Source organism: Opisthorchis viverrini (genome assembly GCF_000715545.1).
Source record: "Opisthorchis viverrini unplaced genomic scaffold opera_v5_212, whole genome shotgun sequence".
Lineage (NCBI taxonomy): Eukaryota > Metazoa > Platyhelminthes > Trematoda > Opisthorchiida > Opisthorchiidae > Opisthorchis > Opisthorchis viverrini.
The window spans coordinates 788125-815522 of record NW_008751870.1 but is presented as its reverse complement, the minus strand read 5'-3'; the positions used below and the strand labels follow the sequence as shown (position 1 = coordinate 815522).

The window sequence follows — 27398 nt, the reverse complement described above, 5'->3', positions numbered from 1 at the left end:
TAGGCACCTCGGAATGATTGTGGTAAGCTAGCACTAAGTCCCTTCCTCGTCCACTTTTACTCTTTTCTTTACAATAAGGCTTTCAAATGAATGATGGTCGGACGACAGTGAAGTATCGGTGTCGAACATGCTGTCGATGATGATGAGGATGTACACGCCCTTCTTGAAGGTGTTGAGTTTTACGTCCGCACCAGAGAGGCAAAGAAAATGGCAGATGGCCCTATCGATGCACTTATAGTTAGATAAACAGGCAAATAAGGCTAGAGATACGCAACCTACATGGGGTTGGGGGCTGTGCGACACTGCCAAGCATATAAAAAGTTGGATCGGCGATCTACTTGGGTAAATTTGGTCTACAAATGTGCTCATAGTCATGTTTGCATATTCGTATTATGGATTTAACTGAGATTCATTGCCGACTTCCAGTCAGAAATTCCTTACAGGCTTCTGTATGTATGTGTCATACGAGCCCCATTAAAGGCAAATCGGGTTTATCAAGTGATGTACACACTCCGGTTGTAGGAAAACAGGTTTCACCTCTAGAACCTGATTACCACCCCCACATATTACACAAGTCAGGCACAAACATCTACGCCAACACTCACCTGGTCGGGGTAGAATAAGACAATATTGATAAGAGTGATCCCGTAGCCGATGAGCACTCCGGTATTGATGCATCGTGACAAGGTGAGGATTCGGACAGACACACTTATCCACAAGAATATAAAGTTTGCAATGCCAAGGAAATAAAGGTCGTAAGTGGCACGACTGCTGAGTCCACTGTCATAGAATGAGGCCGGCGCATAGAAGCCGCCACCGAGGGCGAAAAAGGTCATGATGAAAGTGATAATTCCATGCCACACACCTTCGACTATCCATATCATGACGTACCATAATTTGAGATTGGCTTGTTGGGAAATCTGTTCCGGAACAAAATAAATCGGAAGGAGAGGAGTAACTGGTTCGGGTGTACAACAAAGAAACACAAAATAAAAGGATTGGGACGTTTGGACGCGGAGAACGTTCAAAGTGACTTGGAATTATACTGTATCGATTCAGATGCAATTGGCATGCTTTTTTATTGTGATTCTTCGGATGCTATCGAGAACACTGTGTTGAAAAGACCGATAATCAATGAGGTCATGGGGCAGTTCTACAGCATTGGTTATTCCACTGCTCCATCCTCGTGGTTTTATTCTAGTCATGGTTGTATTTCTCCCCAACTAACCCGAAGAAATTAATGCCACCAAACAGCCGATTAGTCGCTGCACTTACTGATAGCCTCTTGATCTGCCTACTCAGATGTTTGGATCTTGAACTCAATTTGAATTCGAATGGTTATTATTCGTGGTTATGACCTGGTGACCCAGGCAGTTTCGCCTTCTAGGTAAAGTGCGAATTCGTGCTGGAATCGAAATTAACCTGCTTATGCCAGCCCTTACTACCACTGTTAAGAGGAAAGCCCTTGGCCGCGAAGTTGGTAGTCAGCAAACTCCAGCTAAACGGTTACAGGAGGTTAGCTCATATGCATCTTATTTTTAGTAACTGAACATCCTCACGCGTCTTCTTGAACTTTCGTGGATATTCGCTGATTATCACGCTGCTGTAAACGAAAGCTGCAAAGCAGTTCCACAGGTTCCGTAATAAACCCCACATTCCATTTGACGCGAGGCGGAGTTACCAGGAGAAAACCACATACTACTCGCATGCCTCATCAGTAGTATCCGTCGGAACACACTTAGCGGTGATTGCTGTTGACCTGGAACTCCACACTCTATCCGGAGACAGGTTTATCAAACTCGATAAAAAAATACAATATAGACTGAAAATCTACGCTATCCACTTACCAAACGGTAAAGATATGGCCTTGCCAGAAGAGCATTCTCGGGTAAATGCTGTTCAAAGATGCCATATAGCAGACAGGTGAGGGAGGTCATTGTCAAGTTGAACAAGGCAAACATCAGGCTGCTGTAGCTCACGGTCTGCGAAAAACCGCCGTAGAAATTCAACATGATTTGGGTTGTGACCAGGGCAGTACACTTGAAGTAGAACAGATTCATTGTAAAGCTGATGCGGTGGTAGGACCAGTGACCGTGCAGTAAAAACAATCGGGTCAGGTGTCTGTGTGAGGGTCATTCAAATAGGGGGATGGGTTGGAATGAGTAGTATCATGTGCATCTGTGTTCGGAACGTCAAAAACACCAACGAAGGCTCAATAAAAATGAACATATCTCAAAATTGGGCACAGGGACGGTAGTATACTATGTCTCAGCTCGAGATTGTCGAGTGACATGGAACTTATACAGTCAATGCACCAGATGTCAATTTTAGATTCCTCAATTGAGCGGACCCACAAAAGCATCCAAATTTTCTATAATATCCATCGGAATTTCGTGCACCACCTGGTTTGTGGAAGATTCATACGGAATAAAACATGCGGTGGTAGGACCAGTGACCGTGCAGTAAAAACAATCGGGTCAGGTGTCTGTGTGAGGGTCATTCAAATAGGGGGATGGGTTGGAATGAGTAGTATCATGTGCATCTGTGTTCGGAACGTCAAAAACACCAACGAAGGCTCAATAAAAATGAACATATCTCAAAACTGGGCACAGGGACGGTAGTATACTATGTCTCAGCTCGAGATTGTCGAGTGACATGGAACTTATACAGTCAATGCACCAGGTGTCAATTTTAGATTCCTCAATTGAGCTGACCCACAAAAGCATCCAAATTTTCTATAATATCCATCGGAATTTCGTGCACCACCTGGTTTGTGGAAGACTCATACGGAGTAAAACAGTCCTCAATTTCGGCCAAAAGAAATGAAAGTATCTACAAAGCAACTGAATGCAACCAATGAGAATTCTATGGCTTTCTCCAATTGTTTGTTTTAGTATTACAGAGAGGATCTTCTGTGCACACACCTCATGGATAATCCTGACGTCACCTCTTGAAAAACATCACAGTTGTTATCTGTTGACGCTGTGCTGCCCTGAACGTACTTGAGCATGACCCATGGGTGGCGCCAGGACTGTCCTTAGGTTTTGCTGCTTCCCAACAAGCCCTGGAAGCCCTGACGAAATGACGATGCAGTATTGGCGAGTTTGCATTGCGTAATTGCGTTCCTACATCGTCCATCACTCGCGATAAGTTAAACTTCAAGATGGTTTTGAATGGGCCATTCTTGTGCTCCTGACCCAGCGAGCTGATGTTCCACACTCGACGTGGGTGACCCACCCCAGCACCATTTCGTCAGTCGGTACAGCATGGTATGAAACACTTTGTGATTGCTCTAAAGGATAAATAATTAATTTTACGCAACGAATCAACTCAGGCTGCTTATTTTCCACCGTGCATTGTGGCTGCCACCCTTTGAGAAAATAAATGAAGCCAAATAAATGAAAAAAAAACGAATCCGGTAATTTAGAAGCGCTGAATCAGTATCAGAGTTTTTAAGTTGCTTTCGATATGTTCCCGGTCTAGACAAAGAAACATGGCTGGGAGAGGTTACCCCACCTGAACACGAACCACGTCTTTTTTGAAACAAAGTTTGGTGCACTAACGCACCTGTAAGAATGGAACCTGGAAAGTAGTAAATCAAACAGTTGTAAATACTAAAAAAAGGAGGCTTCAGGTAGGGGGCTAGTGCAATCGTTAGCGGTTAGTTCTCAGGCCAGTTGGAAACACAATCACTGATAAAAACAATCCACTGTTGTGAAGATATCTTAATGATATTCCCAACACGTTCATGACACAGGACAGCACCACGTAGGTTTGACGGAAACTCAAGGACTGTGCATACCTGCTGATCCCCAATAGGGGCGTAACCAGTCGTGGGCTCACCAATAATTTTCAACAACCGTATAGGTAGTGTTTCATCAAGGTAACCGCAAACTTCCCTTTGCACACAACTGATTTGTGTGTGACTTTGAAAGTCGGCCATATTTTCACAGATAGGTGATTTTCTTTACATCAAATTGGTTCCGCTTCCCCATAAGCATCATGATCATGATGAAGACTTTTATCGTTCGAGCGGAAAACAAATCTGTTTCGTCAGAATAACAAATAGTTGTCACGATTCTAGTTACGGAACACATCGTTTTGGAAAAAGGCAGATTTGATGTGAAAACAGTAAAAACTGTTTGATGTGGACGAATTAATCTAGGGTTCAGGGCCTTCGGCCGGGGGGCGGGAGCTAGGGGCATACCAGTTATTATCGGGCAATAAAGTCTTAAGGTCAGATCGGGGGATGGACATGGATACGTACTGAGCAGTGTGAGACCGTGTTGACTGAGCCACCAGGAATCTATATCTGTATGACGTTAATAGCATCTTATTCTTGATAGAGCTGTTACACATGAACTATGCGAGTCCCATTGTTCTGATGCCTTGCTGGAGGTGAATGCGATGAGACGCTGAAATTTAAGAATACGCCAGTGACGTCAACGTTTTGGAGCAGAATGACTACAGAATGACTACATTTGTATCGTTTCAGTTGAGATGACTCACACCTCTAATTTGCTTCCGTTTTCATTTGTCGATGTGTGTATCGACGACATACATCCAAAACACACAAACAGCTTACAATATGTAGACCAAGTACCGGTCTCAGCATCGCAGTCAGTATCGATCGAGTAGGGTAACTATTTGTAGGTTAATAATGCGACATTTTGGGATTTTCGAAGCAGCCTTCACAGCCGGTCTCTGACAACTAATCGAGCGTGCTTTCGTTCACAGCCGCTGAGAGCAATGCCTCTCTACAACAAATATAGCTGTTGGTTGGCCGCTCAGAGCAACTAGCGTAGAGCGAACGAACTGATACAACACCAATTATTTGAACAGGTTTTCTCTTTTCCTGGCGCCTGTCCATGCCGGGATCGGAACTCGAAACAGCTGAACTGCTAGGTTAACGCAAAATCTCTCCACCAAAGCAAGATGGACGGAAGTGAACGATCCTGTCTGAAACGGAGAGCTCGTACACTATGACTGGTTTGCCCAGCTGCTCAAGTGATGACCTAGTAGCTATTGATTGTTCCCAGCGATCAGCTGCCCCACGGTGAGTCAAGCACAAAACCCCAAAAGCCAAATTGTTCAAATGGAAGCTCATCTACAAATACGATACTATGAATACAATAACAAAATAGTAAAACTGTACAGACCTCAAATTGTGGAATTATGCCAGGTTCTATACACCGGTTTAGAAACTACTGATTCCTAACGAATCCCGAAGCACACAGCGACTCAAGGCAACGTGGTTACAAGATAGCGAAACCACCTGATGATTTAAAAAAGCATGTGCGATGACAAGGTCAAAGAGCAGCTCACGTTCAGGTCGAAAACATGGAAGCTGGTAGGGGCGCGAAACCGAAAAACGAGAAATCACGTTGTACACGATGTGATAGAACAGATGCCTCAAATATGGATACTACTGGTTTCTGTGAGTGTAGAGTGAACATATCTATTCCTATCAGATGAATTCAACAACTCGCTGGTGACAAAATCTTTTGTGTAATTATGTCACAAGGTGCTGACAATGTTGTGATGAAACCTGAACTGAAAAGACCCAACAAAAAGAAGCAACCAGAACATCTCTATCTCAAAAACCACACCGAATATCTTCTGTTGATAGATAGTTACTAAAATCAACAACTTTTCATGCCGCTTTTTATAACGGACATCGCCAATCCCAAAAGGAACTTGGATTTTAAATTAAGCGAAGCCTCACAAACGTTCCCGCTCTACTGTGAGAAGAATGGAAACTGGCTTACGTACTTCACTGTGATTAGCGTCATAGATTTATTCATGCAATACGTGAATGAGTGACGTCATAGTTGTACGTGGTGCCACTTAGATCGTACTTTGATTTCCCAGAGTCCAGTCCAAAGGGCAAATCAAAGATAAAGCTCTATTTAAAACGAAATACCCCCGGGTTCAAGGACGAGTGTGACCATGTGTCAGGCGAATATCCCAGTATCATCAGCTAGTGCGCCATTGTCCTGTGTAACATCGCTTTTGTATCTTTGTACTCCTTGATTGAAACTAACGATGTCTTTGACAGAAATACTCCACTCACTTTACACCTACTTCAGTAGGTTCATTATTTCACAGAAACGTTGGATGTCTGTTAGGTAGTTTGCCTGAGCGGCATTGCAGCGATCTAATCTATGCAACGTGCAGTTGCCCGGACAGTATGCACCTGCTGTTCAGTCCACGTGTTCTGCAAGCGAGTGGTTTTCTTAGACCACTTGCAATGATTCAAGTCCTCCCGTTATTAGGTCGTCGACCAGGGTGACATTTCCGATGACTCTAACTGAAGGTAGTTTATTGTGGTTCGCGAGCGCACACGTCATTTCTTCCCATGTCAGATGAACACACGAGAATACTAGCTCAATCGGCAATCTGTACCACAAATGCCCAATATCAGGTTCCCGCAGGCATGTTATTGCGGGCCTACTAACCACCGCAGACCGAGGTCGATATGAAATTCAAGGAAATGATCGATAGTGCGTGCTCTCTCACAAAGTACAGTCTGTGCGTTCGCTGCTTTTCATACAGGCTTTCGTGACGGGGGGCGGGAATCAATACAGTAGCATTAGAATGAGGGATGCAATCGAAAACTGTTCTTGCGATCCATTGGATGGGGATGAGGGAGCTTGCTTTTGTAGTAACTGACGTTATGCTGATAGTGCACTGTATATAGGATATTTGATTTTTACAGAATTTCCGCCAAAGCAGGACCACGTGAGGCAATCCACTGCAATCTTCATGCCACCAGCGACATGATATTGGATTTACCCTGATGGGAATTCCTTCTGTTCTCTCTCTGGTAGTCTCTTCTGAATTAGTATTCCGCCAGTTTTCAGTTGCCCAATAAGGAGTCTCTCAAGAGGAATCCCCACGAATGTGAGTTCAGAACAAACCTCCTGCCTATCAGATTTCGTGCCACCGGTAAGAGAGATAGGTGACGATTTTGTTTTCCTAGAACAGTCTCTCCTATAACGTGATACACTGTTGTCGGATCCAAGAATCAGAGTTCAGGTACTCTTTTTGCCGTGGTAACCAGTCCTGAAGGATTTGCAAGATCGATAGTGAGGAAAAGCAAAATCCTCAACGTGGATCATATTGGCGTGCAATAGAACCCAAAAGGAAGTTAATGGATGATGCAAAATGTTCTTTATCCGCAAGTTCCTCGATTAATTAGCTGGTAGGCGAAAGAGATTACTTGACACGGTAAAATATTGGTAAAGTTGATGGAGATTCTTCGACAGATGTCTACGGGTTTCGTCCGTATTGGTTGTGAAAGAGTTTAAAGTAACCTTATAAGTGGTGTTTTCTCGCGGTATCTCGAATGTCATACCAGGTGAATTATGAGGCGGCCGTAGCGCGCTAAATCCATAGACCAGGTATTCATATGGGATTTAATTTAGTCTTCCATTAGAGCCAAGTTCGTTCTCAGATGAATGAATTCATCGAATACCATTCAATTGGGGTTAATGAGTGACGTAAGCTTGGTGGACTGTGGCGGATTGCGCCTACCTGATAAGCTCCAAAACGGGTGAAAACACGTGAGTTGTGGAAGAACTTTTAGCAAACTCACGTTCCGTCAGGATAAACGCAAAAATTGATTTTCTATTCTGACCTCGAAACTGCATCACATTAAAACTATGCGAAGTGACTTTTTACCCAGAAGTAGCCTACTCAAACGGAATACACTTTAATAGAAAGCCTACAACAGGTCTTACGTCTATTGCGTTCTAACACATAGACCAGTTGAATGAAGCTCACCCACTCAGGAAGGAACAAGTGATTTCTTCTGGCTTCTCATGCTGGATTACTATGGTCATCAAAAATATAAACGACCAGAGGGATTATATGTATGAAATCGGAACCTCTGGTGACTGATGAGATGAACTGAAGCGTATGTTGCATCAAGAAAGGCATGGAGCTTTTGACGGTACACGTGAAACTGACCCAACAGATCGACACTCTGTACAAGACTTGGAGAAAATTTAAACAGGAAATCGCAGGAAAAATACTTACCTAAATTGTGGAATACTGTAGTCTGCTGCGCGCGCTGCTTCTAACCCCTCCTTCCCATAGATGCCCACACCAACGCTTGCCTGAAGAATCATGGCGACGTCATTACCGCCGTCTCCAACAGCCGCTGTGACAGGTGGTCCACCACCCCCTATAGAATTCACCGAAAGCCCAAACTGAACGAGCTGCACAATGGAGGCCTTTTGTAAGGGTGTCATTCGGCAGCACAAAACTGTTGTCACATTCATGCATAGATCGAGGAACGCCTCGCGAAGGGATGGCTAGGACCGACAAGGGGGAGCAGAGGTAATATTTCTCGTCATGGTTATGGATACATCCATTCATAAAAGAGTAAAACGTACCAAAAATTGCCCTCAAAGTGTTTTCGCTTGTCTCGCTGCATTGGTAAGACCATAAATCCCTCTACTATCATATTTCAGTGGAACTCTATCTCAGCCCTTATCAATAAAAAGGAATGAACGCATACGGAGTGTTGGCAGAGAGCTTCTAGTCGATTTCAATTATGTTAACTTGCTTGCAGTCAATTTTTAGTGTGTCCCTTCGCTAACAGAAAACATGTACTATTTTGCTGAATGTTCGGCCGATATGTCAGGCGAACAGATTGGAATATCTTAAATATTCCTATGGTTTGAACAGGAACACAGTGACGAACATTACGGGGTTTCGTCATTAGGTCGGCACACATCTGCTGGTTGAAATAAAGGTAAGTAATGAAATATTCCGCAAAAATTGGTTAGTGAAATAAAAACGTGGGGACAACGAACGATTGGTTGTCGGCGCACCCCACGTCGCATCTAAATGGATGTTGTGGGGCATTCCAGAGGGCCGTTGATTAACTTGGTCTGTTGATTCGAGTCACATGACCAAGGCAGACCTTTTTGATAAGAAAGTACCGACGTACAACGACTGTCTCGGCTGTAGTCAAGCAATGCCGTTGGAGCGATACTGGCAGCCTATTTGATACTCGGCAAATGGCGTGAAACAACTCGTTCTGAATGACTATGGGCCCGCGATTGAGCTTTTGGCCGAACCGTTGAGTCTAATGTTGCACAGCTAAGAGACACACACGTTAGAGAGTTGTCCAGTAGTATGCCCTAAAACGCATGTTTCCAGCTGGAACTCTGCGGTCTTGGTTTACAAGCAACTTCTTGCTCACTTTAAACCTCAAAAACATGATGCCAATCCTCACCCCGCATTTGGTTGTACATCGTTCCTCACGCTGAATTCCAGCAGACTTAGTGAAGCTTGAGGCGGGCAGCGATATAGAGGCCAAGAATCCATGGACCACCGACAAAGTGGTAGTGCGTTTCCGGATGAAATGTGAAAGTAGCCGATCGATATTTTGGCAGTTTATATGGTTTTGCCGTGGTAAAAAGGTACTGTAGAAACCGGCTGATTTCTCCAGCGATACGATCGGGCCAACCGTAGGACTGTAACGGCCGTAGAATGCAGATCTTTTTATAACACAGCCACGTGGACCTCTCAACACCTCAGTAGCGTCCTTAGTGCCAGCTTCATCATCCGGTTGCCAACCTCAGGCACCAGTGTATTTTCATATTTGATTCGCCAGCTTTGCCTAAAACTATATTTTCTGTGGGTTATCTGAAATGCCTTGGCATCTGTTTGCCAGAGGACATGTATGATCGTTGGTCTGCTTGTCGAACTGGACAGCGCTTGGTCGCAAAAGTCTTTTGACCGTATGGAATGGTAGCATCGGCGTGTTGTTAACATGTGCCCAGACAGTGAAAAGCCAACGATCCCCCCTCGATAGGGTCTTAGCCACCTTGAGTTTTGCAGTAGTAACATACATGAATAGCTTACCTAATGGAGCCCAGTTCTTTACAAACAACACGGCTAGAGCTTCACCGCCACCGCCACCCCACTACCAATTTCTCTGTATTCGGCCTACTTCAGTCATGACTCATCCTCAAATTTCTATCAATCTGTATTCCTGCTTGAATCCGATTCATGGGTATGGAGAATTCAAAAGAGCTTCCGACGGACCTTCGCGTTAATAGTTACTTACCTGAATGCTCGAGCAAGTCTGCCTCAGAGTACTTTCGAGTAGGGCTGCTTATTAACTGTGTGGCAAGACCAATCAAAATGTACGGTTTCAAAAAGAGTGACAGAGTGCATCGGAAAGCCTACGGACTTAACATACGGTCAGTGAATATCAAATAAGTGGCGAAGGATTTGGACGTCTTCCGTTCAACTACTCGTTAACTTGTCAGTAGTCCGCATTTTAGGGACTGCGGTTACATGGTCGCGAATCTAAGCCTGACATGCGCCGGAAGGTATAGCGGCAACCAAAGACTGGCGAGTGACAGTACGCCCTCATACAGGTTCGATTACTAGTATTATAAGGTTCAGTGTAATATTGCGTTGAAGACTGGAGAAAATGACGGATTTTACCGATAATGCGCTGGTGAACAGGAATTTGATACGGACATTTAATAGTATGTTATGTTAAAGCCGATCGGTAGCTAGGAGGAACCACACCCCAACAGGTCACCAGGAGCATGATGATACCTGGTATCTGAATCCTTCTAGTGATTGAGTGGTTTCGCTGTTAACCAGATGGCAGTTGATACTTTGGCAAAACTTGGCATTGGTTTGCAAATAATCGGCCACCATGCAAGGGGTCATCGTCATTGAACAGTAGGATGGGTAAATCCTTCAATTCTACTTGCACCTACACAGTTTATAAAGCATATATTATACGTGTACACGTGATTTTTCGTTCGTTAGTGGGATACTGCTTTCAAGACTAAACAGTAGCGGTATGGCCAGCAAATTTCGGTGATACCCGTGCAACAGAAACGGAATGGTAGGCCTTCCTATTCACAGGAAATCGCCCAGTGAAGACAGATGAATAACTGATGTAGTTCAGATGGTTATGGAGCACGACAGGTGGAATACCGCTCATATCAGAGAGCATTATCATGTCAACGTGACAAATGGAATGCTGAACTGTCATGATGAAACGACGCTCGAGGCCCAATAGTAGAGGAGATTTGCACTTGAATTTTGATAATAAGAGGAATAATGTTGAGACATTGGTAAGCATTTTTGGATGTCTAATTCTCCAGGACATGGGAACTATGACATGCGTATATTCATTTGAGTCACTGGGTGTGGGCATAACCCCAATTTTACAAGGAAATCAGCTACAGATAGAATAAGGTGGAAACTGGAGGTGGTTGATGCCAGAGTTACCCGGAAATTTGAATTTTCAAAGGAATAGAACAGATGATAACGGAAAGGGATAGAGTTTACTGCGTTGAGGCTTCCGTTCGAGTCAAACATAATGCACAGTACAGCAGCGAATTTACGAAAAGGGTGAACATTCTGTCTATCTTGGATGAAAATGTTTGACCAACGAATGGGCCAGCCTGCCATCTGGCCCAGGAATTTGGGATAACTAGTCATGTAGAATAAGTGGTGATTAGTCGGCCATACTTCTCCACATAACTGCCTTATTTACCCACCCACACAGATTTTCTCACCACAAAACACACTCGCGTCTCGTGCATTTAGTTTTTATTGGCCTTGCCCAAGTAGAGACAGGTTATCCGACAATTCAGCGTGTGATTTGCCCTTCAGGTTGTACTCCGGAGGAATAGAGTGCATTTTTACAAAACTTAGGTAGTTTTGGCTAATAGCTGCAAAAGCCCCTCCATTACGCAGACTTTCAGGTTGTAAGTAGAAGATGGAAAATGCAGTCTTGAATTTCTGAACAGTTTGTTTGAAGTGTGAAAGATTCGAGAGTCCTCGTGGAATTCCCTACTCTTCTTAGTGCTCCTGTGAGAAATTTCATGCGTAAAACCGTCAATCGTGAAAAAACTTTTCATTCGTACGATGTGTAGTTTCATTGGACCGTGTCTTCAGGAATTAGGCTTTTCACAAAGCCGTTTATCTCCAGGCGGCTGTTACTATTCTAGCGGGCCTTTATAGACTCAAGTCTCTCATATTCGACACCCCTCAACTTCATCAATTCGAATATTCCATGTAGTATACTTTCAGTAAAAGCTCTGAAAAATTGCTTAGCACTCTACATACAGCCTAGTAGGTCACTTAAGACCTGTATGCCACAGTTCAGTCTGGATCTGCACTTTGAATTAGTCCGAACGTGCAATGTGTGAACAAATGATAACTGAAGTACTTCGGTGATTGCAAGTCAGGTCAGTTCTTTCCGTTCAGACCACGTTAAAGCGACTTTGAATCTTGTGACTCACCAGGTCCTATTTTGAATTTCGAATTTTGAATTTACATGAACGGATACTTCTGTCACTATGCTTACTAAACGAAAAATTTCGGCAGGTTCTGTACATCGCACAACCCTCCTGAGTCCGTAGTTTTTTATCAAACGTAATTGTTCTTTTGAAACGACGAAAAGCGGTTTATTGTTGTTGATAAGATGAGATATTCGATCAAATTAGACGCATACCTTGATCGGTAACATTCAATTTGATATTCCCAGAGTACCCGTAACTTTGTGGGTCCTTCGGAAATTTGGGTGAGCAGCCTGGGTCTAAATTTGCTCTCTGGCCAATAGCGCAAATGGTGTTGACATACACTAACTACTCATACATCAAAAGGCAAGCGTTTTTAAATTTGCAGGGGGTTCACCACCATATCGCGCCATACACCGTAATTGCACCAGTTTTTATTTGGCTCACACTCTCTGGTGGTTTTAAGTGCATTAACTGGACAAGTACACTGATGACTTAATGTGGAATGAGCATGTTCCGATGTACCGGTACACCCGTACTTTCTAGTCTCCGCAAATAGCTAAAAATTTCTTGCATACTTAGATCAAGTACACGGATGTGATGTGATCACTACCAATTCTCTTCCGTCGTGTTATGTCAAAAGTTGTCTATTTCAGGCATATCTAGCGGTTTGGTGTGGTCGTTGCTGCTATTGTTGAGTCAAACGGCTTGGGGCGTTGGAACGCACAACTGTTTGTTACGTTGCTACTGGTGGGCTGGTTGGTTCAGTTACTAGTTAGAACTAGATTAATTCATTTTTTGAGTGTATGTGAATTTGGTGTGCTGAGATTCAGTTGAGATTTCCCCTTCACCTTTCCCTTTGGCATTTTCTAATTTGGTGTTCAGGGAGAACCCCAGTGGGATCTCATATATTACGTTTATCAGGTGAATCCCAAATGGGCACCCATCTGAATACTATGGATTCATAACCAGTTTCACAGTGTTGCGTCAATCCACTACTGACGATGATTTGCAATCAGAACTAAAATGTACTACAAACTGGATTCACAAAGTACTTCAAATTCAACTACAGCTATGCGCCTGTTTGATGATCTTTGTTTACCCCCAAAAGTCGCCTTGGCCAAACACTGATTAGTGGGTGCTGACCAGTAGATAAAGGCCATTATGATAGCACCTTTTCAGGTCAACGAGCGATGAGATCTACGAAGCATCGTACCTTGTAGATTCATACAGATCCACTAGTTTAGTCTGTGATGGCAGCAGTGAACTTCAGAAGTTTTCATGACCAACAGTTTTGACGGCGCAACACAACCTGTCCTTAACTTATTAGTGCAACAACTATTCTGTGGGTCCGTACGTTCTTATTCACTTCTTTATTGTGAATTGATTTTTCCCTGAAAAGTGAAACAGAGTAAAAACTTCCAGAGGTGACCGGATAATGGAGCAAACAACCTTAAGCATAATTTTTTAAAAGAAAATACTCAAAACTCAAAACTATTCGACACTGTAGGTAGTTTCGTTCAATAAATGCAGTGAGCTAACTCGAACATCGTAGCAACTGAAAAGTGAGATGGTCTTTGTGTGGCATCTTCAATTGAAGGATATCATAAATCATAGATTCAGCTGTGATCCAGTGGAGTTTTTCGTGAAAACCAGATCACAGTGCAAATGAGTGTATTTCGCGAACCTCGAGGGTGTGTTGGAGCTGTTCAGAACAGCAAGTAGCCTCTGGACTTCCCTCCAAATTAAGAGGCGGTTTTGGGCGTTTTTCCTATCGAAAGTAGAATAACTGTGGTAACTTTTGAAAGTGGATTATTGTGCAAAATGGATTATATAAGTCAGCGAGTTTTTTCGAACTCTCGCCGCGGCACTGCAGACTCACGAAGGTTAGCCTGGTGAGGTCTTCAAACCAAACGTTTGTACTCGTTTGTTACGTGGTACTGTTTCTGTACACGGATGAATAACCAACCTGATCAGCAATGCAGGTGGTCTTAGTGAATGAACCGTGACTTCCAACTCCCTCGCTGTCTGCTAGTTTCACATCAACCTAACAGGTACGAATGCTGTGTCGAACGCGTAATGTATCGGAATAGACGTTTAATATTTACGGAGTCCCGCCAAGAGTTGGGACAGACCACGTACATTGATATCTTTCGTTGACCTCTTCTAAACAACGTCCTCACGCTCATCTGTGTAGCAGGGAACGCAAGTACGGGTACTTTTATGTGTGACTCACTTTGTCGGCCTGCTTTACGCCGTCATGACAAGCTTGCACCAACTTTTGACAAAACGCTTTTCACCACTGGTATAACTATTTTCTCCAGAGTAGTCCACGATTTTACAATAGATTATGTTCTACAGTCACCGGAAGCGAATATCTGTGAAAATCCGTGGAAACAAAGCGCTCCTTATCAATAGAGTTTGTGAACCCCAGCTGCACTGTATGCTATGCATTAGAGGGCTTTCAACAGGCGAATTACTGCATAACTGACTTGAATACGAATTATGAACCGAAGGTCCACAGTCCGAACCCCAATTCTGTACCTCCGTTGCTCTTTTCAAGGCCTGGCCAAGCTGACAGTATCCCGGCCCTCTCGCTTTCTTCAGGTAGCGTGCAGCTAGGCATCGGAGTGATACTACATTTTGCGAGCATCCACGAAAGTTGAGTGAATCTGCTGGAATGTATCGTGACACTGACAGTAACAGCAGTTGAATGACTGCAAAACCAGACAATTGGGTTTATGTTGATGCTTGTTATATATGGGTAATTGAAATTCAGGTCAATCTAGTCTGCACAGTTGTCCTCCTGTTCTGGCGCGATTATTCTGGTGAGTTCACACCAAACTGAGAAGTAGTGAACTGGAATTTCGCCCCTATTTGAGCTCATCAGCAGTGCATATCCTTGGCCATGCTGGGGTCTCAACTCCGGACATCTGACGTGGGATGCAAACGTGTTAGCACTACGCCACCAGCGCACGCTGGATGTACCTGGATTTTCAAGTCTGAACAGCTGGACATGTTCATGTCTGAACAATAACTGTGTTGCCCGATGGCTCGAACGTCGACTCAGTAAATGTGCTGTTTGCATCGATCGACTGCTCCGCCTATCAGGAATTCCCAGTCAGTGAGCGCCACAGAAGCTCGAAGTTTAATTATTATCAGAGTTTGAGAAGACCAGGTGCGCACATTTTCCATCCTGGTTGTTTTTTAAGGGAAACATAAGGTATTTGTTGTCAAGCCACGGAATACTTTGTTGAGGAATTCTTAGATTTGAAATAATTCTTTTAGGGGGACCCGTTTTTGAAGACCAAAAATCTGGGACCGAACTTACTTGGAGCATGAAACTAAGTGTTTTCCCATCAATCACCAAACCAATCGGTTCTCCTCCACAACCTGGTCTTCGACGGTGTTTTCTCCGGTGCGTTCTTGAGGTAATTTTTGTTCGAGTTAGCGATAACATCTTTCTTTGTAGATTTTTAATGCGATTGATTTTTGAAGCGTTTTCACCTTCACTACTAAGGACTTCTTCAGCGACTGCATACAGAGCATCGTCTACTTCCTCAGCTGTGGCAGTTATCTGGGGATAAAACTTTTCCGTGTGGCTAGTCAGCGCCTTCCCACGACTGAGTCGGCGTTCATCCGTACGTGACTGCAAACCTTCTAGCTGTTCAAATACCATGCAGGCGGCTGTTTCAAAGTCGGGACAGTGTGTTAGACGTAGCAAACTCATCTGTTGGGTGAAGTGTCCTGCAGCCTGACTCACTGTGATGGCCGTCTCTTCCTTGTCCCCTGTTAAGATCCAGACCTGGGAATAATGCAACAACGGAATTACGACGAAAGGTATTCGGAAACAATGAAGAACTAGTCTGTATTCTAAAAAGCTCAGAGGTGAGTTCTAGCTGAATGAACTTCAGGTCAAGAAATGTAGATGGATGGTCTGATTTTAACATAATCTGCATCAAACCTGTCCATAATTTCCAAGTGTGGTGGAAAGGGAAGAGTTACATTAGGAAAGAAATCAGTACGAGGAGATCGACAGTTACGTGTCCCACTGAACTCACTGTATTGTATCGCTGGTATCTGGCAGTCCGTAGCTGGTGTGTGCACAGGGTGCCTAGACACAGTGAAGCTGAATCTCAAAATGGATGTGATAACTTTTCAATTCTTAGTCGCATGTTGGTGGGCCTAAATCCATGTGAAAATCATTCTCGGATCACCGAGTGAACAGGAAAAATTGTTATGGTTTCCTCGCAAGAATGAAGCCTTACACCAAACGAGCAAATGTGATGGTTTCTACGAATCCGAGGAAAAGAATTGACTAGCGGTCAATGAGTATGAAACTAAGGAGCCACATGGCTTCAGATACCGGCCCAGGCAATTATGGAAACATAGCTGATGTTGAGAAATCTGTCACAGTATAAATAAGAAAAGCCATGAATTTGAGAGTTAGCTGGAGTCAGTTTTTAGCCGCGTACATTTCCGACTGAGCTTTATGAACGGGAGATATCCAAAGAAAACCTGGTCGCTCACTATTTACTGTTTTTACTTCATTAGACATCACTGGGAAAAAACTACTCATGCTCATCTATATTATTCTACAAGGGGATGCTTTTTTATTGTCGTTAGGTTGAAGAACCCTGGCAATTTTCAACAGATATCCCATCCCGTCCGTGAAGCGAATCTATGTTGAAGAGCCCAGAAGCACCGTACAACCGTTTCACTCTTATTTGAAATCATCAGCAGTACACATCTCACGGAACTCCGGCGAGTTGCAAACCTGTGACCTCCTGTCTAGTAGTAGTCACCTGAGGGGTCAGTTGACATGTGACCAGGAAATGTGGATTCTGTGACTGAAGGATGACTGACGCTATATCCCGTATGTGTCGATTAATCAGCCGCTTGCGGCTGAAAGGTCGTGTTCAAACTACCAGCCTGAAAATTGCAGGTTCGATGCTTCCTACGGGAGTTTCGTGAGGGGAGCATAGATGATGATTACCAAAAAAGACAATATCTGTACAGCGCTTCTCTGTTCTTCAGCATAGGTTGGCTTCCTCTTAAAGGACGAAATCTCTCTTGAAAATGCATTTTAATCCTGGAATTTTCTTCGGTCTGCAATTGGTTCTGATGCGTTGACGGTTTTGGCAACACAGACAATAGATTCTTCTTAATAAATTGGGCGATTTGCTCAGGTGAAAAAACATCAAACTCTGTTACGAAACTTTCTACCCTCTGTGCAATACAATTTACAACCAATCTCGTGAAGCTTGTGGACTGGAAACCCTATGGAGTTTGGCGCTAGTGATTCCAAACAGGATTCATTACATCACAAAACATCAGCTGGATTCCAGCTGTGTCTCCCGCAAAACCCAATTGGTTTGCAACTGAGTGTATTTTACTAGTATTCATTACTGTCCATAAAGTGCATATGAGTGGTTCATTGCGAATGCGAATTGCACGTTCAAGCGTGGATGCTTAATTATCTAAACATCAAGGCTAGCTTAGCAACCGAAGTGAGTGGAAGAACCTGGATTAACCCGACGAATTATGCATCTTGTTGAACTTCGCCTCCCCAAATTTCCCCCCTTCCATGTCTCTGGTGGTCTGTCATTTATTGAGACCTATATAGGCATCGGCTCTGTTCATCTATGACCGAAATGTGACTTGTTCTTCGAAAGCCTATTGGCTAGGTTTAGCAGCGTAAGTGTCCTGGTTTAATCAATTTTCAGGTGGTCAAAACAGCACGATTTTGACCCCTCACTGTTGCTGGTGGCTAACGTTTGCTATTTTGGTGTGACACGGCCTCAAGCGTTGAAGTGCAGTCAGGCGATGTGACGAACACGAAACGACGTCAGAATCCCGAAGACAACGACAAACAAGGAGACAGAAAATGCAGACTGTGAATTCACCCTGGTTGTCTCAACCGCACAAGCTCTTTCGCACATTTCCAGAATCTTCACGATCTAAGTTTAGCTGTACAAATCACCTCCATTTTCATTTCTGAGACTGTCCAATGAGCTGAATAGTTTGGTCTTCTGCATGAAAGTGTGGCATTATGACCTGTATGTCTTGCATCGAGCCATTGTGTGCACCAAGGCGGTCTGAGTTTGCTGGTAGTTAGACCAGCTTTTCTGGTCAACGGGTATTTTTGCCTTATTACTCACGCCTATCTTGTTGGTAACCCAGATGAGTGGTCCAAATCTGGACGATCATATCATAAGAAGTGAGATGTCTGTTGCCCCTAAAAGTACAGTAAGGATTATCCATTTTAGCCAAAAAGGCATCAGAGATTTTTTCGAACTAATATGAAGCTGCTGCTGTTTGTAAATTAAGAGTTAAATTACCAAAAATAGACATGACCACAGATCTTTTTACCTGTCGCTTTCTGAAGCCACTTTTATAGATCAGTTTACGCAGTCCGAAATCACGCAAGCAAATATTGAGTGCGATAATTTCTCTACCCGAATGCCTTTCTAGGCTTCGTGTCACCAAGTTTGGTGACAGGTATCCTTATACCGATATGAGGACCACAGACAGTTGTAGAGTACCTGATTTGATTAGCAAGATTTGGCGAAAAAAGACCTTATTAATATCTTATGTTTATCGTCCACAACAATAAAATTGTTTTAAACAGAATGGGTTATACAGAGAATAACATAATAATATAATGCCATACACAAAAGAAACTGATTACTCACAAGTTTGCTGAAAACTATTCGACAGCCCACGACCCGTTTTGCCCTTCCTGGAGCTCATCAGGTAGGCGCAGTCCCCGGGATGTCGAAGAGTTCTCAGCAACCTTGTGAGTAGTCTCCTCTATGAAAATATACTACGATATCTCGAATATCGTACCAACTGAAACCTGAGGGAGCCCTTGTGCAGCACATTCAGTGGAAGCATATCATAAACGAGAGATTCAGCTGAGTCTCCTGTGAAAACCAAACTGACTTCTAATGAGGTAAAAAAATGAATATTTGACTTGAGTTTTCTTTAGTTATCAGCAAGACGTTTGTCGACTCCTCCTAATGGAGCCTTCCCACTCCTAACTTAGTCTACTGAGTAGTGTTCATCGGAGGAGAACTCCTTATTTCATGTGCTGTCCAGAAATTTAGTCAGTCTCGGAGACGTTAAATTTGAACCGCTTGAAGCTGTGCACACTGGATTCTAAGTGTAATTGAGATTTTGTTGTGAGACTTGGATAAGTTCCGTCTGTACCGCCTTTCCAACATGCTTCACCGCAAGCAAATGCGCTCTTGAACATCTACAAGGAGACGCAGGAAATTTGGTTCTCTTGGCGTGTTAGACCAGGGATACAATGCTTTTCCGTAGTATCAACCATTGCTCCCACAATACCAATGGCCGAAACTGTACAGATGCTTTTCGGCGTTCACTGAGAATGTAAATAAAGACTCTGTACGGGCGGCTGAATAAACCGACGGATTTCCCATAGGGCCTTGTGAACTTACTTGTATTCCGGCCTCACGTAAGTTTTTCAAACATTCTTTGACGCCAGGTTGCAGTTGATCCTCCACGGCTGTGACGAATTTGGGGGAAAGGTTGGTCTCGATTGCAGCATAGGCATTTTGCATCGCTGTGGCCCGTTCACTGCCAACTAATCCCGATGCTTTGTGCAAGTCGGTCAAAAGTGTTCTATACTCCGCCTCTTCCAACTGTCGACTGGAAAAGACCAACGTTCTGTAACCCTCCACTGCAAAATCCGTCACATATTTTATGGCCTGCGTGCGTAGACCTCCTGAAGTTGCTGGACAGTTCTGAAAAATGATTAGGCAACGGGATGAAATATTACCTCTCTTATCGTCTTGTCTGGCGGCTCGGGAAATTGCATGACATCGTAAAAGGTGGTTTATGTATGAGTCGGAATGAAAAGATATCCACAGCGGAGCAGTTCGTTTGGATTGGAAATTCGTCAAATTATATGGATGATACAGCTCGAGATAGCTCAGTGGTGAAGGCGTGGACTCATTGACCGGGAAGTCCGTGGTTCAAAACTGACCACAGTGTCTCGAATGCTCCTGTTTGGGCAGCCATATGGCATCTCGTAACTCGTGATTTCTTCGCGTAGCAAGGCACCTGGGCCACGAAACTGTGTTACGGTTGAACAGTTCTATATGGATAGTAAGACTGCCTCCTATAAATCATGCAACGTATATCTTTCAGCGGGGGTTTAAATTCCCACACGACCCAGAAAGAATGCATTCAAGTTATTCAAATATAAAATTCTCTCATATCCTGAAATCTTAAATCATAGACTTGGTTTTTTGTTTATTTAAGAGCTTTGAATTAACGGTCACCGCCTGGGATCTGTTTTTCTGATTGGCAACCTGGGTGGGCCCAACAAGCTCACACCACAAGGGAGATGAAATTGACGAATTAGATGACAGGTATGCTGATACGGTTAATCTACAATTTTTGAAAAAGATGACGCGATAAAAATTGGAAGGTTTGATGATCCAAAAATTTAATGCAACTAACTGGAATCAGTCTTCACAAGGCGGCACTCAGCTTTCAAGCCCATGCAGTTGAAATAATCCTACTGTTAATTCATACACGTCCTTCATTTTGAGAAGCCTTCTTGTCTATGTGTTTATGGTTGATGATGTTGCCCAATTAGTTTTTTTTTCTTCGAGCTCTGTCCACTGAGATTTCTAAAGTGGTTGTTGTGTTTTCTTTTATGTCTCTCAGTTTCGCTGTGATACAGACAGCTGTGACAGCCAACCAAAACGACATTATCTGTCGGATGAACTGCAATGAACGGAAATGTTCTAAAATATTACCGTAAGAAGAAATGATCTACTGACTTGATCCATCATGCAAACAGATCAGGAAACAGAATCTACCGCGGGAGTAATACACTAGGCTTTATAGGTGCGGTTCGGAGGGTTCGAGTTCAGTGGGTACATCGACCAATCAGATCACGACCAAACATTCCAACCAATAAACTGCTGACCTAAAAACCAGTCACAGTGCATAGAAGTGCATAGAAGTGTGCATAAACTTGGAACAAACACAACTCAGCACATGCCCACTGAAAAGACCGCTTCACTTCGCTTCCCATTAAGTCACTGAGGGTGTCAGCTTGATTGGCGATGAAACACATGCAAAAAACCGCCAATCTTACCGAACATTTGAAACAGTGTAGAAGTCACCCAAAGCGACTTTGCAGGCGAAAGAGGTTTCTGCAAGTGCCTTCAAATAATAAAGACACAGACCTTTTGTGAATTCCCGATACAGTGAGGTTGAACCGGACTTCACCAACATAATGTTCGAATGCGATCTGTCCAGCGTCATCATATTACTCGATTTTTGGTCTCTTCACTGAGCTTGGCAGTCGCTTTGCGAACGTTTCATCACCAACAAAGTTGATATCGTCAGTGCGTGGTTGAGTGAGTACATTCCTCCTCTTCTGCCTGTGATTATATAGTTTCTAAATAGTAGCTAATATCCTCAAGGATTCGAGTGATTTGGCTGGTCAGCTTGGAATCAGATGTGCGTTGTGATCTCAGTTCTTTGTGCCTTCTCTGTTCGTTTGGCGCCGTCAACTCGACAGTCCTGCTCCTACGTTGTGACTAGGTCATCTCGTTCTTGCCTTATGGTATGATTTCGTCCTACTTGATTGATCGACTGGATAATCTTCTATTATACTAACAATACGTTATTATTACTATCAGATTACTTTGTAGCACCTTGTAGCACATCTGGTTTTGAATGAAACTTTGGTGAATACGCTTTTTCACAACTTTGGAGCGAGTGACTACACAGGTGGGGGAAGACGTCAAAAAAATGACTGTTTTTAACAAACAATTCTGGGTCACCGGGTATACGGATGGATGAAAAATATGAACCCACACTGCATCGTCCTCACTGGCCAGTGACAGAAAATTCACAATACATTGCACCCTATGCGTTTATAGCGGATGTGCTCATCGATCGCCAAAGGGTGCGACAAAAAGAAAACTTGACAGTCACAGGTTGGTGAGGGAATTGTGTCCGAAGGAGTGCGCGGGTTCATGCGAATTACCAACGCTGTGCAACTTGTGAGCCACACTCATGCGCTTCATAAAAGCTCACAAAAATCAAATGCGTGAAACATTGTCTCTAGTGTTTGTTCGTCATTCAACCATGAACGGTTGTTCTGAAAGTGTGTTAGTTCGTAGCATTTGTGACAGTGATTATGTTACGTAGTGCAGTGCAGTGGAATACCGAAAGTTTAAGTTTACGGGGTTGGTGATGGGGGAGCATCTTACAAATGAAGCACTACCTAAAGTATAAGTGAACGCTCACCTCTGAGGGCTATTTATGAAAAAGATGAGCAAGAATGAGCCGTGGTGAAATAAGTGCACGCTCAGAGAGCAAATGAACGTTTCTTCAGGTTTAGGACATCCTGTGATTTACATGCAAACATGTGCATGTAATGGTGGTGTTCATTACAAACCAAATGCTCAAGACAAGAGCGTTGAAAGAAGAATTATGCGTGTGCAAAGTTCATGTGTTTGTTCTGATGGAACTTCAGATGTCCGTTTTCCTGACAAGATATACTGCTCCTTAGTTTGTGATAACTCTGGTTTGCAAATGAGGTAATCTGGTTGTACCCGTTAGCTCTATTGTGAACTTGGGTTCCCCACTGTATTTCAGCTAAGGCTCCCTGGTATGAGGATTCAACAATACCGCCTTTACACGAATCGGTTTGAGTTAAAATGCGATATTGGATCATCCGATGATCAGTCGTGGCATATTCTTCCAAATACAGTTAGTACTTTGGATAACTTCGTCTTTAGAAGTACCGGATAGAACACAGAGAAAAGTCAAACATATTGTCAAAGCCTTTTCTATAGGAGGTTATGTCTCAGGAGGACTCTGATATTGTCAGTTATTCCGTTGAGCAGACTGTCTTTGGGTTAGTTAAAAAAACATGCTGACAATTGCCCGAGAATTGAGAATTTCGGTATTTCATTTATTTTTTTAACAGTTATATTCCGCTTTGCACATGGATCACATTCGTCATCTAAAAATTTGCCAGAGATTAAAAATTTAGGTGACGGTGCGAGAAATTTAACAAACATGGTTTACAGTACCATCAGGTAAGAAACTTCAAAAAAGAGGGTAACAGAATTGGCGAAATTCACTCATTTGTATCCCGATTTGGCTTAGACGGGAGACTCACCTGGAACCCAGTTTATGGCAAAAAACTCCAAGAAGAACGAAACCAGTCGTGGGCTGCCTAAGAGTCTTCAGCAAACTTATGAGTAGTGTGTTACGTCTATACAAGGTTGCAAATTGTTTATTCGTAATGCACTACTCATGAGGTTGCTCATAATTCTTCGACAGCCCACGACCAGCTTTGCCCTTTTCAGGGCTCGTCAGGTAAGCGCACTCCCCGAGTTTCTGTCAACCTCATGGTCTACTTGAAACCAAACTGCACGAAATTAGCAAACCACACTCATATGAAAACAAATTTGGTTTTGCGAGAGATTCACCTGGAACTTAGTTAAATCTCTTGTTTATGATGTTTCCAGGCAACTGAAACACACCTCGAAACATCACAAACGATAGATTCAGCTAGGTTCCAGTTGAGTCTCTCGCAAAACTAAATTTGTTTCCAAATGAGTGTAGCGGAATGTTTTTAGATCACAGAAGCGCAATAATTTCCTACCTTAAGCATACAAGCAGTGCTTTCACAGCATCATGACGTCCAAAAATAAGATGGGCTAGGGCACACACAAAAATCCTGGGTTTGCTCCACATTCCCATAAGATGCGTCTTCGGATCACATTCTTTTTGTCGAGAAACAAAAACAGTGGGCGGCTCATTAACCATGGGTGAGTTTCAGGCCATTTTAAAAGGGGCCAAACAATTTTAGGTTGAAATTATGATGACAGCGTCGCTTATTCGTATTCATATATAGTCGATATTTAAGTAGTAATGATATGCGTTGAGGTGATCAGCAAGATACTTTTAAGGTCACAGGAAGGACTGTAGCTTGAGGGCTGGTCCCTTTTGAGGGCGGTTCTTCACCACCGAGTGAACGTTATATTGAATCAATCGGGGTGGCCCAAGTTCAAAAACTTGCCCTTCAAGTAAATCGGTAGTTTATCACTATTGGCCCTAGCACAAGGCCGGAGGAAATTAATATCCCTCCTGAAGACAGACAAAATATCCCTTCGGATTTTTGAGTATCTGGTGCGGCGACGCCCGGTCAAATCATTTGCTAAATCTTCAGAAGTTTACGTTGCTGCTGTATAGCCTGAAATAACATCCATCAAAAAACCATGTGTGCACAAAAAGAGTTTTCCTAACAAAGTTGATTGTTTAAGTCACTAACACTGCCTTACTGTAACTCAAGGTGCTCGTCCGAAACGGCGCAGCAACAGACGCAAGTTCTAAGCGTATGCCCGCATTAATTAGCACGAACAGAAAGTTCAAACGATCTGTTCGATTCTACACACAGTCAACACATCTTCAATCGATACACTTCGAATCAAACTGTTTTTAGCTGAGTGCGTGTGTCACTGATAAAGTTACTGGCTTATCGCTCTGGTCACCCGCATGAAATAACTCAACTTCATTCACATCAGATCAGATGAGGAAGCAAACGATTTGCTATCTGATGTTTGTACGTGTTCGGCCAGAACGGACATTACGAAGAATTTGAGCCGAACAAGATGGTCGAATGATTGAGGTCGATGATTAATTTCAAAAGGCGATTGTTTCAAATAGCTCCAGGTGAACCGCTGTCTACCTCATTGAAAGATCCAACTACACAGCACTGCTGATTTATAATGGGTGTAACCAGAGTCTATAGCATGCCCTAGCCTAACTTATGTGTAGATTCACATTTCTTAAGGGTAAAATAAGTAATCCAGACCAATGGATGCATTTGGACACAACTGACAGAATCTGAGAATCACGCTGACTTTTCAAGGGGTAATGGAAGACAACGATCACGAGGAATAAAAATTTATTTCGGCTTGAGGAAGACTTGTGCACGGTTCCGCTTTTGGGGTTTGAAAGAGTAGTTTATATGCTTTCTTTAGGTGATTGGTACCTTCATGCCCACAGAAGCAACGAACGTGCCTTCACTGGATGAGTGATAGGTTGAATAAACACCACAGATCGCAAGCTTCTATCATTTGGCCTAGTCAACTTCGCTTAAAGCATCGGAAAAAATCAACGCATATGCATCAAGCCAAGCTCGTATCTTCTGTGATCAACATGAATGTTGGTAGCCCAGGGTGTGTAAATGGCTGTTGATAACATCATCTTTTTTGTTGCCTTAAGTGGGGGACAACCGCGACATCTTTGTGCAGTTCAGAGGCATATAGTTTTGCGAGACACAGCAACACCTAGAATGAAGTGCATCAGTGGTTGGTCAGTTTTGCGATTGGTAGCAGAACATCGTATAAGCCTGTTCCAGAGTTTTTCAGTATTACATTGGTTGGGAAAGTGATCTTCGTTTTAGAGTAATCTCTGGTGTTTCTGTGTGGGTGAACCTGTCAGAAAAAAACGAGTACTAAGCCAAACCCAATGCGGCTGGAGAGAGGTATGTGAGCTCATTAAAAGCACTGTTGTATATTCCATCGCTGCCAGTCTGAGTCGATTCATCAGGCAAAGCACAAAGAGTAATCAAGTCGATTGAGCAATTTGATTGTAGGTGTCATGTTGACATCCATTTAGATGTCCCATTTGAAAAAGTATAAATAGAGAGGGAGCTTGAATTACACAGGTTACTGAGTAATTGGATATAGGGACCCTACTTAAGGAAGTCGCTGTGTGTAATCGTCAGCATTAACATCCAAAGTTCTCTCAGTTGAACTCAAGAGAGAGAGAGAACACATATCCTAGACTGCTTCGTTGTTCGAAACCGAAGGTTTTTTCAGCATGCACCAGAAGTAGCTGCTTTGGGAGATCACTTTGAAATCCATAGACATTCTCCAGTGTGACAGAATATTGATGCTTAACTGCACTTCAACTATAAATTCTGGGAAGCCTCTTCTGTACGGACTGAACGGATTTGCACATTATTTGGGCCAGCCATGGCTTTTCTAAGCAAATTCTTGTGATGGTGCATTTGAGTGAACCATTCCCTCCAAATATTTAAATTCGCCGTCGACAGAATCTTGCATGTAAATGTTTCTCGTCCTTTAATATAGTGCCATGACTAGACCCTGTTTGTAACACGTTGGCACAAAACTGGAGAATGGGAGATGCTGACCGGTTCAACTGTCATCATCATCATCATCATCGACATCATCATCATCATCGACATCATCATCATCATCGACATCATCATCATCATCGACATCATCATCATCATCGACATCATCATCATCATCGACATCATCATCATCATCGTCACCATCATCACTACCAACATCAGCGCATGACGTCAGTGCTTTCTGTGAACTGATTTAGGAAGTGTTCTATCTTCTTGTCAGGTCATTTGGATATCAAGAAAGCGAACCGTGTCATTCGCATTGTACTTGACTGTTAGTTTGATTTTTGAGTGAGTGCCGCTCAAAACCTAGAACAGCTCTGTTATTTCTTCCATTGATCTCGTGCCCATCAATATATCACTTATGTGTCTTGTAGAATCGTGCCCATCCAATGAGTTATCCAAGCGCATATGAAACCTGATCACATCAGCTAGGATAGGAACAAGCTTCCTATGGGCATACCATACATGTGCTCGTAACTTTGACCTTGAAAGTCGGAAGTGACATCCTCTGTGTTTGGTTTCAGTTTGGTTGCTGCTATTACACGGTTGGTGTTGGCAATGTGTACAAAAGCACATGTGAATTCCACAACTCCACAGAAAGGCGTATTTGTAAACAACGTTGCAATGTTTAACCTTGCGAGCTTTTCATAAGAATCTTGAAACGCCCTCTAAATCTGTGATCTCGGAAATATCCTTCAAAGTGTGAGCTATTAGCCGATTGCACATTTTTCAAGGCGATTGGATTATCTTGACGAGCGTGACTCGGAAATTTTTACCTATGCGTAATGACTGAACAAGAAGCTAGTCAACTTCATCAAAACAAAGAAAACCATTCGACTAAAAACCATGTGCTAGCTATTAATACCACAGTCTGACAA

General features: G+C 43.2%; 1 protein-coding gene across 1 annotated transcript in view; it reads right to left on the bottom strand.

The window, feature by feature from the left end:
* The window catches only part of T265_08362 (hypothetical protein), a gene marked incomplete at both ends in the record, with an annotated part of 76500 nt that overhangs the window by 3462 nt on the left and 45640 nt on the right, over positions 1 to 27398 (bottom strand). Inside the window, 5 exons of the mRNA XM_009174138.1 lie at positions 606 to 920; positions 1848 to 2121; positions 8041 to 8318; positions 15622 to 16095; positions 19754 to 20059. Of these exons, the coding sequence (XP_009172402.1) occupies positions 606 to 920; positions 1848 to 2121; positions 8041 to 8318; positions 15622 to 16095; positions 19754 to 20059 (1647 nt within the window). The remainder of the gene's footprint in view (positions 1 to 605; positions 921 to 1847; positions 2122 to 8040; positions 8319 to 15621; positions 16096 to 19753; positions 20060 to 27398) is intronic.